We start from the raw sequence: 14,847 nt of genomic DNA on the forward strand, positions 1-14,847 counted from the left end.
AAATAATTCAAAATGATTTTTTTTTCTTTATAAAATGACTTAAATATAAAAATGAAAAATCATACAATTAAACTAACATAACAAAATATAATAATAAGAGTAGAAAAATCATAACATTAAAGAGAACAAACATCATGGAAGAGAGAAGGAAAAAAAAATCTACAACAAAATGATGTTAATATTAGAGATAATTAAAATTTGAGGTGAAATGACGTGGAAAATCGATAGAAGATATTTGAATTAAAATTTGAGGCTTCTTGAAAATAACAATTTTGTATCGTTAAAAATTTTTCGTTCAAGCTAGAAATGCTAATCGCTAAAAAAAAAATCTCTAAATTTCAAAATTTCGATGGAATTATAGAAATATCGATGCAAATCTCAAAATCTTAAAATTCCTTCCCTACCGAAATTGTAATGTTTCAAGATTTCGACCAAAATTTTGAACTATAGTTACCGTGAGTTATAGGGAGAAGTTTTTTCCAAATTTTCTATTAAGTGTTGATTTAACTTTTAAAATGTTTAATATTAAAACTAAAATATTTTGGAAACAAAAAGTGTTTGTCAACCCTCAATGATTTCAAAACATTTTCAAAGTTTATTTAAATTATTTTTATGAAAAAAGGTGTAAATGAAAATTACTTTTTTCATTTTTTTTATAGTGAATCTAAAAATCCATGAAATATAAAGTTGAACACTCAGAGAGAAAATTAAAATTATATGAGGATATTGATTTCACATATTAGACCAATTATTCAATTATTTAAATAATCAAAGAGTTGTAAAATTATTTTTACAATTAAGAAATTTGGACTAATTAAATTTTATAACATCCTTACAGCAAAAGCACAGGGCAATTGTGAAAATCGTAAGTGGATTGAGCCAAGTCCGTGTCCAACCCAATTCAAACCCATAGTGGAAGTTTGGGCCGAATAGTTTGGACCAAAGAAGCTATTGGGCTGAATAGTTTGGATAATAGAAGATATTGGACCCAACCCAAACCCAACAAGCAATTGGGTCCAAGTCCATGGAAAACCTCCGTAGATAGAGACATTACATCTTCATTTTAGTAGAAGTTTGAAGAACTATAGGCTAAAAACTATCTAAATATCTAAATATCTAACGCTTCAAGCTTTGAAGATCGAAGAATATAACTCCTCTCAAGTTCTAAAGACTGAATCTCTAAAACCTTCAAATTCTGAAGATCGAAGTTCTAAAGCTTTCGAGTTTTGAAGTTCATATAATCAAAGTCTTGAAGATCTAAAGAAATAACTTTATTGAAGTTTTAAAGTCAATCCAAGACAACCAACAAGTTAGAGGTTGGTCCAAGTTATTCAACAAGATCAATAAGCTAGTCCAAAAGTCGATAATATTGTCATTCAAAAATACAAAAAAAAAAAAAAAAAACCATGACGAGACCCAAAAACTATCCTACTTTCAATAAAATAAAACATATTGTTTTGGTTATAAACTAAATAATAAATAAAAAAAACTACCACAAATGTTATTAGAAATTTAATAGTAAAGGAGGGAAATTCATAAGTTTTTTTTTCTTTTTAAATATAACAAACCGACAAAATATTTACACCGAATAGAACAATTTTGAAAATGAAAAAAAATCCACATGCCAACAATATAATATAAAATACAAAGAATGCCACAGTTAACATACGATTAATCGGCTACACGTGTGCGTATAATTCTTCTTCTAAACGATCATGATACGGGCTGATGTAGGAAATGATACACAATCGTGTATGTAGTATCAATACGATCATGTAATTTTTTTTAACGATGAGAAATATTTCAAACCTAAATAAACTTGTTGACCACCCTAAATGATCAGGTTGACTATGGTATGCGATCGTTTAGATCATTGTTACACGATCGTGTAATTCTTTTTAAAGATGGAAAAAATTCTTCAAATCTAAACTATGATGCGCGATCATTTATATCATATTCACACGATTGTGAACGATAGGAAAATGGTTTCAAATCTAAACGATCTATTGACTGAGTAAGCAATCGTTTAGATCATATCAAAGTGATATTTAAACAATCTTGATATTATTGAAGAAGAACTGGAAGAAAGAAAGAAAAGATGATGAAGAAAAGAAAGAGAAAATGAAGAAAGAAAGAAAAAGAAGATAAGAAAAAAAGAAGAAAATAAAGAAATATGGAAGAGAAGATGAATAAACCACGAAGAAGAAAGAGAAATGAAGGAAATCTTGAAGAGGAGCTAAAAGAAATATGAAAAAGAAGATGAATAAATCACAAAGAACAAAAAAAAGATGTGACAAATTGTTTGCAATGTTAAGGGCAAATATGAAATTTATTAAAATAATTTAAGCAATTTTTATTGTATCGGCCAAAAATCTGACTAATTGATCTTTACGGTGCTTCTTCTATCAATTAGATCCTTTATCCATAAAATAAAGTATCTAAAAATACCTATTTCTTCATATTTCTATTTCTATGAAGTTTCTTTCTTTGCTACAGCTGATACTATCGTTAGTTTGGACAATACATATGTAGAAAGCCTATTTTCTTTTTTATTTTATTTAGGAGTGTAATCGGGTTGGGTTGGGACCAGCCTAACCCATATTTTCGAGTTATTTGGGTTGACAACTCGAATAACCAGAATTTAGTTTCCAACCTAACCCAACCCAACCCGTAAAATATGGGTTGGGTTGTATTGTTTTTTTTTTTTTTTCTTCTAATGGTTGTAAAGTTCAAAATAGTGAGAAGAGAGTGAAGGGAGATGTGGCGCGAAGGATACTCCGTGCATGAAGGTGAAAGAGAAGAGGAGACCTGACTTTTAAAGTTTTATTTTATTAAATAATATATATATACATATATATATATATATATATATTATATTAATTCGGGTTGGGTTGGGTTGAACCAAAATTTTCAACCCTCCAACCCAACCCAACCCGACAAAATTTAGTTTTTTTAACCCAACTCAACCCACATTTTAACCCTAACCCAACCCTATGAGTTGGATAGTTCGAGTTTTTGGATTCAACTCATATTCTTACACACCTAATTTTGTTACACGGGCTATATACATTGTATATATTGTAATGTTTTATTATATTTATGAAAATTAACCAAAAGTTTATTAAATTTAGCTTAAAAACTATTTAGAAAAAAGAGAAAAAAAAGAATATATTTTTCTTGTTTCGCACACTGCAAACCACACCGTATATTTCATCAACCAATACTTTGTCAGTCACCACTCCACGACCATCTCTTCGTTTAAACATCACCGTTCTACTTGTCACCGATCAACACTATGGCTCTTCCATGACATATTTGATCACTACTCTCTTTCAAGTTTCCTCTCTCATCGGTTATCTTCATTTAACTCTCTATCACTTGTCGTCAGTCACCACTCCGTTGCATGTAAGATGTTTGTGTATTGCTATCCTTGTTGGAGGAGGTTCACCAAGAGATGAAACTGTTGAAAATTAAACATATTTTAAATAAATAAGTTATATGCTAATTGATTTATGAGAGTTAGAAAAAATTAAAGGACGTGAGTTAAAATGTTAGAGTTAATTTAGTAAGAGTTTCAGATTAATTAAGTGTATGTTTTAAATTGTTGTGTTTAATTTGTGGTATGAGTTATGCTCATGACAATTCTATAAATAGGATTGAAATGTTATAATCTAGATCATCCAAGTGTGAAGTATAATACACACAAAAAAGTTAAAGTCTTCCAATAAAGTTTATTTTATTTCCTCTCAACTATTCTATTTGGTGATTATCTATTCGAGTGTTCATCATATGCTTCCAACAAAGTAGTATAAGAGCTTGAGTTTGAAGTATAAATAAAAAAATTATTTTTGCAAATTGCAAACAAATAATTTAGTTCCCTTCGAAGTACCTCAACTTATGAAAGAAAATTATAGTAGCTAGTATATTCGAATGAAAGTTCTACTTGGTTCACAAGATGTGTGGGACATTGTTAATAATGGTTATGAAGAACCAGAAAGTGATACGACTTTGAGTCAAGCTCAACGAGAAAAATTACAAAATACAAAGAAAAGAGATCAAAAGACTCTCACCATCATTCATCAAGCGATTGATGATTCAAATTTTGAGAAAATTTCTGAAGCAACTACTGAACATCAAGCATGACAAATTTTGGAGAATGCGTATAAAGGAGTAGATCGAGTCAAGAAGGTTCGCCATTAAAAAATGAGAGGTCATTATGAAAAACTGCATATGAAGGAGTCTGAATCAGTTTCTGATTATAGTTTAAGATTGTTGGCAGTAGTAAATGAAATGAAAAGATATGGTAAGACAATAAGAAATTTCAAGTTGAATACGTGAAGACTGAAAATCAAATTGCATATATGTTCACGAAGCCACTCAAAGTTAATGTGTTTAATAAGTTAAGAACTTCACTTGAAATTTTTCAGAAAACATGTTTAAAGGAGGATGCTGAAAATTAAACATGTTTCAATAAATAAGTTATATGTTAATTGATTCATGAGAGTTAGAAAAAATTAAAAGATATGAATTAAAATGTTATAGTTAATTTAGTAAGAGTTTCATATTGATTAAGTGTAGGTTTTCAATTGTTGTGTTTAATTTGTGATATGAGTTATGCTCATGACAATCTTATAAAAGTGTGAAGTAGAATACACAAAAAAAATTAAAGTCTTTCAATAAAATTTGTTTTATTTCCTCTCAAATATTCTATTCGATGATTATCTACTTACATGTTCTCCAACATTCATACAATAGAAAAGATAAGAGGATTTAAATGGAGGAATAAAAAGAGGAAGAAGATAGGGTTCTATTGTGGACAATTTGAGAATAATAGAAAAATGGAAAATAGGATTTTTAAAACTTTGCTATATTATATTTACAAATTGATGTTATTACCTATTATATTTAATCTATAATTTTTCTTTTTTCTTTTCTTGTGATCAATGGTATATAATATGATAAATTATGATATTCTACAAACAAATCTGTCAACCTAGAATGCTTTAAGGCCTCATTTTGTATAAAGAATCCCGTTTCATTTTGGACAAGTTTAGTACAATCTAACATGATCATACATTAATTCAATACACGTTTTTGAATTATACAACAATATTTCTATTGTTTTAGAACAAAAGCTTTTGGATCATAAGAAAGAAAAAAAGTGAATCAAAATTGAAATGTGAATGGGGGTGAAGATGTCGTATCATAGAGTGCTTGAGTTGGAAGAGCACAGATCAATTCTAATGGAGAAGTTTGAGAACAAAATGAAGAAAAACACAAAGGTAGAAAGTTGAAAAAAATGACCGAAATGTAGTCGGAACAAATATGATTCCAGTTAGCAGAGCCAAGAGAAGAAACCAAAAACTGCTGATACAACTTAGTTCACCTCTTAAGATATGCACTGCATCATTAATTTGTTTACCAAAAATCATCCATAGAGGCTAAACAGACACTTCTAAAAGTAAAGGTTCAACATTTACAGCCACACGACTTTTCGGATGCTAAAAGTACAACCACGAAAAATTTACAGAAGAAATTAATCTCCAGTTATGATGGGAAAGGAATTTAATCTAAACCCCGACCCATCAGCCAATTGCCATGGCTCTGTGTATAACAAAACAACTGTATTCTAAGCCACCTGTGATGTCATATTACTACTACAACTTTTAAAGAAAATACAACAATGATCAGATCTCTGGACGACATGGTATTTGATATTGTATTCAAATCATATGATAGGATTTTCCTCCCCACCATTAACCTCCACCTTTGCTTGTTTTCTACTTTCCACTTCACCTTTTCCCTCCTCCTCCTCCTCCTCCTTTTCCTCCTCCTTCTCCTCCTCCTCCTCCTCTTCCTCTTCCTCCATCTCTTCTTCACAAAGCTTCTCAGACGCATCCCCTTCTTCTTCAAGCTTACCTTTCAAGGACTCGATCACATCCAACAACTCTCTATTTACCTATTCATACCAACTACCCAAGTGAAAACAAAGGAAATGTTTTCTTTACGGTAAAGCAAAAAAAATAGTTCTTGACACAAAGTCAGAAGGTCGGGAAGAGTTTCCTAAGTGAAGGATTACCTGAAGATTCTGTAGAAAATCAGATATATCTGTCGGGCAACAAGGACAAGCCATGACATTCTTTCGTGATCTAAGACTTCGTCCACCACTGCTTCTCTCTCTCAAGAATGTCTTGCCCGCAAAAGCACCTTCCAGGCATGACTTGCAGAAGTTATGGGCACATGGCGTAGTAATTGGCATACTCATCACCTCTCGACATATAAGGCAGCTAAACTCTGCATACACAGTAACATGAAGCAAGTGGAAATTGTTCCTATTGTTAGTTAGTAATGTCCCGTCGTGTTCACCACCAAACCACCTTTTCTAGCGACTTTACTTGATATAATTAACCAACCTTTCAATAACCTTTCCCGTACATTCATGTTGTGCGATTGCCTGATTTTTCTCCTAGACCTCTTCCCAGTGGCAGGATCTTCGGTTTCTACTGGTCTCGTGCTCATTGGGGGAGGTTTGCTCCACTTCCACTGGCTATCTTTTTCCTGAAAGAAAGTCACAGATGGTGCATAAATTTACCACACCGCAGTTCATTTACTAGCTTAGATAAATTAGAAAAATTATCAGTAAACTGAAAACAATAGCAGTTAAAATATTCACTTTCATCCTGCAAGAAGACTATAACTTACTAAACTAGAACGGACCCTCAACTGGGCAAATGTACATAATTCTAAAACGTCAACAACTTCATGAAATTATAAATCTTAGCTTATTTGACTAATATTTCAGAAGTTAGTTTTCAGAAACAGAAAACAGAAAATGTCTTAGAGAAATTAGCAGGACTGAAAAACAAGAGTGTATGATGTCTTTAAAACAAGGATATACATAAAAATCACAACTAAGTTACTTATCGTGAATTTGAAAATATGTTAAGAATAACTTTTGATTAGATAATTGAACATTATAAAGATTTTGAAGAGAACATAACATTAGCTAATCTTTGCATTAAAAAAGGTTGCTTAGTTACTAACATCCCAAATTCGTAGAAATCTTGTTATTTCTTTTTTAAGGAATATGTATTGTAAGGAAAGCTAGTATTTAGACAAAAGATGGGATTCATTATAGGAAAAATTCAATAAAATAAATAAAGATATCCACACGAGTGTAATGTATCTGGAGAATACTCACATCAAAGTCCCATGATGGACCTTCCTTCCTCTCCGTAATATTTGTTGCCTTTTTTAACTCTGGAATTGATGGTAAGGGTCTAGGTCGATCTCCATGATCATCGCTGCAGTTTAAAAAACGTATTATGAAGGGAAAGGCCTCGGAGGCGATGCCGGAAACTGCAACTAGCATTTCAGCATTTGATAACATGAAAGCAATTACATAATTAGGAAACACAAACCTTGTCCATGGAGCAGGATCATTGTCGCATCTAACAAATAAATACCGACACACTTTGAAGCCCTAATTTCAGGATACACATATTAATCAATAATCCGTTCATCACATGGTAGTTTAGGAAAGGAGGAATAGCTTCCATACCTGAATTCCCACTTTTCGCCAACACTTCTCAATCCTATAAATTCCATCGTAACGCAATCCCTTCTCTGGAGCATATGAGGAACGCTTTTCTTTGTGAGATCTGTTAGCACAGCGTTACCCAAGTAAACTTCAGATCACTACTTGGAAAAAAAGTTCTGGTCGAACATACACAATAGTAAGAAGCCAAGAGTAATAATAGCTTCCCCAAGGTGTATTTCACCAACTGTCATGCAATCACATCTAAAAAGATAAGAAGCTTCCAGTCTGGCATGAAAAATAGACGTAATTTGACAAGCAAGAGATAAAATAGTGGAAGAATTCTGCCTTTCCCATACATCTATCAAACACAAAAACAATCTTTCGGAGAAATGAGAGAAGACTATTGCTCAAAAGCACAAACTCCACAAAGAGTGAAAAGATACACACAGAAAAGGAGAAAGGGGAAAGCAGACCAATTCAAAATAATATTAATATATAGAGAAGCCATTAAAACAATCGATAAGAGAAAACCACCTTGAGCATAATGATAAAGTTGAGAACATGGAAGAACACTTTGAGCATGCTCAACCAAAACAACAGTAGTTTTACTGCATTTCTTTAGCTTTCAAAAACAGAAATTAACTCACTTTACACACAGGATAATCAATGAGACTAATTAAAACCATGAGCTTGTCCAGATCCATGCAAGTAGAAAATCAAATAATTCTCTGCCCTATCTGGAATTTTAAATCATAAACTTTTCAACAAGAACTGGTGAATTGAATGACGGCATAAATTTTAGGTAGAAAATGTATAGTCAAGAAACCCAAAGCACTGTAAACCAGGTTCTATTACTGTCTTCAAAAAGATATATGATTATGTTCTATAAAACTACAGGATCAGGACAAATAAATGGGCACGCATCAACAATGCAGATGAAATAGAAATTCCAAATGAAATAAATTTTCTGCCACCTACCTAACAACTCTAACAGGATAGCCTTTCAAGCAACTAACTTGTAGCGCTTTGTTATATTTTTCAAATTTCTGGTCAAAAGACTGATCCTTGCTTGTACGCTTGTTTCCACTAAGGTCTCGACCCCCACTGCAATTTAATTCCAAGCAGAATCATCAAACACAATGGTTTATTATGTACAGTAACCAAACAAAGTAATAAAAAGAAAAAATATACAGAAGTAAGTTTATCTTCTTTTTTTTTTTTTGAAACGGAAACGAAGGTTTCCATTGATATAATGAAGAGAGCTAAGTTAATAAATAATAATAATAATAATAAAATACAACAAATTTTACCCTGTACCAAACCGCTCTTTAGAAGCTAAAATCAAACAGGAAAACAGACGAGCCAAGTGAGGGAATGATACAAAACAATGAGTTGAGAGTTTGATAAACAGTAAACAAACAAGAACAGACTGCTGACCAACATCAAGAATAGAGAGAGAATGTAATGCATAGATAGAGTATAAGAAAAAAAACCTTCCAGTGTAGAGGAACCACTCTCCATGATCTTCATCATCCTGGTAGCCACCAGAAAGAACCACTGATTGTGCACCATTATTTGACTGGCCCGCTATACCTGCAATATGTGGAAAGTGAGCACCCCATTGGCGACATTCTAGCCTATCCTCCCAGCATTCACCAACCAGAACACCCTGGTTTCTCTCAGGATCATTTTCGGCAGGAATAGGACCAAAATGGTCGGATGGAATTGTAACAAATATTTTCCCACTTGCAGCATTAGCTTTCCCTTTTTTTTGTGCCCGGTCAGTGGTATAGGCTTTATCTGGTCTATTTTGATTGTGGACAAAATGATAAGCCTTCTGTGGTCCTCCAGAAACAGATGATTTTGACAATTTGGCCATACGAATGGCCACTACAAGGGTGGAATTAATACGGGGCTGGCTTGCCATTTTAGTGGGAATCACGCAGCGGCACTTTGCACAAGTTTTCTTCCCTAGTCCAATCCACTTCTGGAAACATTTTAAGCAGAAATTGTGGCCACATGGAGTCTGGATAATGACACCGCCATATTCTTATTAGTATAAAGTCAATTAACCAAACCAATAGACAAGGTTAATCCGCTAATAGTTTACTTGCACATGAACGAGATCTGTAAAGTAATCAGCAGTAACACTAAAATTCCAAAGATAGAAGCCAACAGAAATCATGAAACGCTCACCTTCAACCGATTGCCAAGACATCATATTGATCAAGAGTGATAGAAGTTACAAATCATTGTAAGTCTTATGAATGATGAATTAAACAAGACTATACTACTATTATTTTATGTGTGAGTGTCTAGACCAACTTATGCCCATCTCAACTAATTTTGCAGGACAATTCACCTAATCCTACAACATTTGGGAGCCAAGAAAACTTCCAGGATAAAAACTTCTAGATAAGGTGGCCACCGCAAAATTAACTCATTTTTGAGTCCTTTGTTAAAATTTATGACCCTTTTTTACCACTAGGCCAACCCATGATAGTTGAATTAAACAAGATTATAGGACATATAAATTAATTACGAATCCACAGTAAGAGTAAATGGTGCACTTTAAGTGTATAAAATGCTTGCCCTTCCTCTCTTTTTCAACCGGTATCACAATCTTGTTTAGGCCACCATTGTTTTCTAACTTGGTGATTTCAGCTAAAGTTTCATTTGAATTGGTTGTCTTTTCAGTTCAAAGAGTTTGATCATCAATACTCATTTCTTCAAAATAAACTTTTTGATGTAATAGATTTAGAATAACTTGGTTTAATCCTTGATAAATTCCTTTTTCCTATTTTAGAATTTAGTTTTCTTTTAGTTATCTTTTTAGTTTCTTTTAATTTTCTATAAATAGAGAGTCCCCCCTTGTATTAAACAACTTCCATAAATAATAAAAACTTGATTGAATTTTTGGAGAGAATTCTCCTTTTTATCTCTTTAGGCTACATCAATTTGGTGTTAAAGTGACTCTTTGGGCCAATGTTGACTCTCGCTGATGGAAGATGGGGAAATTCTTGGCGGCACCGATCACAAGAGGGAGCTTCGTGAGTTGTGCTCGTTGTCAAACAACACACATCTAATTAGGAGAAACCCTTGAAATTCCAAGAAAGAAGAAGAAACGAATTTTTTTTCATGATTTTGCAAGAATGGACTATTGTCGATCAAAGAAGATGTCCAAAAAAAATTCCAGCGGTTAATAGAGGCAAGAAATCAATTTTACTTCCAAAAATAGTGTTGGAATTCTTACTCAAGTGATTCAAAAGAAAAATTCCAATAAAGCCCATTTTTCAAGAAATGGATGTAAAGATTTGGAGTTAGATGGTTTAGACCAAAGAAGACCCATAAAACATCCTAACACCAATTCGAAGATTGAAAAGAAACAGAAATATTCAAATAAAAACATAGAGCCAGAGGAATGGATGAAATTTGGGTCCTTTTGGACAAAACTTAAGAAAGGAAAAATCATAATCTTCAAGATTTTTCAAGAACTACATTTAGGTGCTCAAGAAGATCAAGAACTCAACTAAGATTGTAAAATTGAGCATGCAACACACAGGACAAAAAACTCAAAAGAAACATGGAACCTAGAAGAAGACCATCTGAGCAAAGAAGGAAAAATGAATGGAGTATAAGAAAAGATGATAGTATGTGAAGCCCTAAAACTAACAGTTGACAAAGGCGTATCACATGGGGAAGAAGGCGAGATTGACTTATCCGTTGCACTACACAATTCAAAATATTTGACCCATCATCCCATTGACCCTACCTGCCTGTGTCACCCCAGCAGACCAAAAAATTACATACAATTAAAGAACATTTTGTATTTTCAGTTTTTTGCATTTTAAATTTTTTGCTCATGCCCAAAGGTAAACAATTTTTAATTTTTTATATAAGGGTTTCACATTTTCAAAGGATTTATTTCCACCAATCTGAGGGTCATGTCACCAGAAGATTATTGTTGGAGATCTTACAAAGAATTAGGAACGATAAATATTCCGTCTATTAATTGAGCCAATGCTCAAGAAATTTGGATGTTATTGATACCAATTGTTCAAAGATGTTTCCTTTTAAATAGCTTAATCTTTATTTCTATCTTTGTTTTTGTTTTAAAACTTGAGGATGAGTTTTTTCTTTTTCTGGAAGAGATCAAGGGATAGAATATGACGTAATAGGATTTCGAATAGCTTGGTCTAATCCTTGATTAATTCCTTTTTTCCTATTTTAGAAATTATTTTACTTTTAGCTCTTTTTTTAAAAAAAAAAAAGAGTTTACTTTTAGTTATCCTTTTAGGACTCTTTTAACTTAACAACTTTCATAAATAATAAAGACTTGATTGGATTCTTAGAGAGAATTCTCCTTTTATCTCTTTAGGCTACATCACATTTGGTTGAGGGAGATTGTGAGAATTGTAGAGAAACATTCTGCTAGCCAGTGGATGGCTGTCCAGTGTAAGGAGATGGAGAAGGATCTAGTTTCCTTAACTCCCATCATAACTTAGCATAGTTGCCTCACTATCTTGGGTAAACTTCTAAATTGTAATATTTTCTTTCTAAAGTCACTGAATGAGAATTGTGATTCAACACCATGAGGAAAAGTAATCAGCAAAGATTGTGAAGCCATAGGGCCTAAGGCAGTGGCATGGGCCTAATATCTGGTGAGAGGGGAGAGGGGAGAGAAGATTGGAAAAGGCATTTTATCAATCTTTTTCTCAATGATGGCTTGAGCTTGAAGTATAATTACATTTCCAGATATGTGTCAATCTAAGCATAGGTTATTAGCATGGAGAATCAACAGTCTTACCTAAAAGTTGAAAATTCTATCACTCAGCCTTACCAATTTTGATGAACAATAATCATTACAACGAAACTTTGAAAGATTATCTCAATAATATTTATGATGAGCACGTCTAAAAAAATTATCAACCAAAAAATGCTCACTTCTATAACTTGTACATATCACCAAACTTTCATAACGTATTAGAAAATATATTAGTTAAAGTTTGTAAATAAGTATAGTAAAATTTTGAGGAAAAAAGATGTTAGAAAGAGAATACCATATATAACTTTTTTGTCAATTTTGAAGGACAAAATCCATTCTCTTATGGACATTTTCATAATAAACTATCATCAAAGCATTCATCAACACCGTCCTTCCACCTAAAGGATCAAGCTTATTAATAAAGGTTTGAGAATGAACTCAAACCAAAAAGGTTATAAGTAAATAAATAATTTCATTTGACTTTTGATATTAATTTTTTCTTGTAATTTAAACGTCTCATTGATGAATGACATAAAAGAAAGAACCAAACACCAACAGGTGATTACAATAAAAGTGGCGAATTAAAGCATAAATAAGATAAAGTAAAATGAGAAATGTTGATATTAATGATAATTCTAATAACCACCTACAACGCCTATGAACATTAATTGATAGAATCATTCACTGTAATGGCAATTGAAGAATAGAAAACCCTCATTACTAACCTTAATCCAATAAGATCAAGATACAATGGGGCCAGCATTTGACATTGAATACATATGAAAGGGAAACTGCATTAAATAAAGTATAAAATGATTGGAAGCAAAAGAAAAAATGTGAGAAGGAACTTACAGTGACTGGCCTATCCGGTAACTGAATGCAGAAAGAACAGTTCAACCTCTCATCAAACAAATCCAAAACATCGTCCCCTTGTTTAGTGTTAACATCATTGATCTCATGGGAGAGTGAGTTTCCAGTAAGCAGCTGCTGGCGTTTCTTTGCCTTGTCGGAGTCAGCAAGGGAAGAATCAGCTTCAATGGCACGAATCGCAGCAATGAGATCATTAGAAGGGTGAATGGGGAGTGGAGAATTGGAAGGGGGAGGAAGGAGTGCATCCTGAGAAGGGAGTGAACAATCGGGACAGTCCCACTGAAGAGTAGATTCTAGGGTTTCAGGGGGGTTTGAGAGGCAAGGGACATGCCAAGGAGTGACGCAGGTTTTGCAAGTGATGGTTTCTAAGTCGGAAGGTTTAGAGTGACAAAGCATGCAAATGCCATCGCCGTCGCAAGGCAGCTGAGAAACCATGTTTGGCATTAGAGAGGAGAGTGAAAGAAAAAGAAAAAGAAAAAGAAAAAGAAGTAGAAAAGTAAAATTGATTTGGAAGACAATAAATCATTGTTTTCTACTTCGCCCTTCGCCCTTCGCCCTTCGCCCTTCGCCCTTCGCCATTCTCATTTGGAAAGTCAACTAACATTTTCGCCACGTTTAACCATGCATAATCAACTTCATTCTGATGATGTGTCTCAATCCCACACAATATTATTTTCTTACCCCATTTTCCATAATACAATTCTATTCTACCATCATTCTTTTATTTTCATCCTACTTTTTCTTTCAACTTTTAAATTAATTGTCATGTAATGTAATCAAACCTTTGTGATTACTCAAATTCACAACTTCATATATATTCTCATTTATATTGAAATTAAGTAATATGCATTAAATCTCTATAATTTTAAAATATATCTTGTTTGGTATTTGGAATTTTACTATAACACAATTCCTTTTAACAACAGCGATCCAAAAAAGCTTTACACATTATTTTTGTGTTGAAAAAGGAAGTCTCCCCTCTAAGGATGGATTTGAGCATCAATTTGTCTTTTTCACTCTTGAAAAACTCCCAAAAGAAAGTTGCTAGAAGATGAATGTTGATATTGTATGGTATTGGGTTGCTCTGTTAGCAGTGAATATGGCACATTTCATCATCTTCCATTTGGTCACTAAATCTTAAAAACTAAAGTCATTGCCAATGGTTTAAAACACATCTTGGTTTCTTGGGATGAGTAGAACCTTTCAATAATGAAGGTGGAGTTGATTTCAATCAAAGTCATCAACCTTTTGAATCCTACGTGACATTTCTAATTTGTTTGAAGTTTTTCTTTTCTTTTTTTAGAACACTCTCTTTCTTGCTTCTCCGATAAATGTTGCTCATTTTTTTAAACTTCTAAAGAGAATAACAAAGTCGTTCATAATCTTGTAGCTTTGACTTCTTTCATCTATGTCTTCCTCTCGCGTTGAACAAAGTTATTATTCCCATATGATTGAGGACAATTGATCGTTAAGTTAGTTGTTTGATCTCTTCATTCTTAATGAAATCTTAGTTTTAAACCGTCACAATCAGAAAACAGTAAACAAATCATGCATTGTTTTCTCTCCATCATATTAAAATAATACTAATTGGACTTCATTAATTCACATGTTAATTAATCTTAATATGCCTAAATTACAGAGGAAATTAGATTTTTTTAGGCCATTTAGATTA

General features: G+C 32.7%; 1 protein-coding gene across 1 annotated transcript; it reads right to left on the reverse strand.

The window, feature by feature from the left end:
* Positions 1-5,352: 5,352 nt before the first annotated feature.
* On the reverse strand, positions 5,353-13,748 carry LOC101220457 (E3 ubiquitin-protein ligase ORTHRUS 2). Its single transcript, XM_011655600.2, has 9 exons — positions 13,158-13,748; positions 9,034-9,566; positions 8,519-8,644; positions 7,562-7,661; positions 7,422-7,483; positions 7,202-7,304; positions 6,414-6,558; positions 6,080-6,294; positions 5,353-5,959 (listed from the first exon to the last, which is right to left on the reverse strand). Exons 1-9 carry the CDS (start codon positions 13,617-13,619, stop codon positions 5,729-5,731), a joined length of 1,977 nt encoding a protein of 658 aa, XP_011653902.1. The 5' UTR covers positions 13,620-13,748; the 3' UTR covers positions 5,353-5,728.
* Positions 13,749-14,847: the final 1,099 nt, after the last annotated feature.

The sequence above is a fragment of the Cucumis sativus genome, chromosome 4 (assembly GCF_000004075.3).
Source record: "Cucumis sativus cultivar 9930 chromosome 4, Cucumber_9930_V3, whole genome shotgun sequence".
Lineage (NCBI taxonomy): Eukaryota > Viridiplantae > Streptophyta > Magnoliopsida > Cucurbitales > Cucurbitaceae > Cucumis > Cucumis sativus.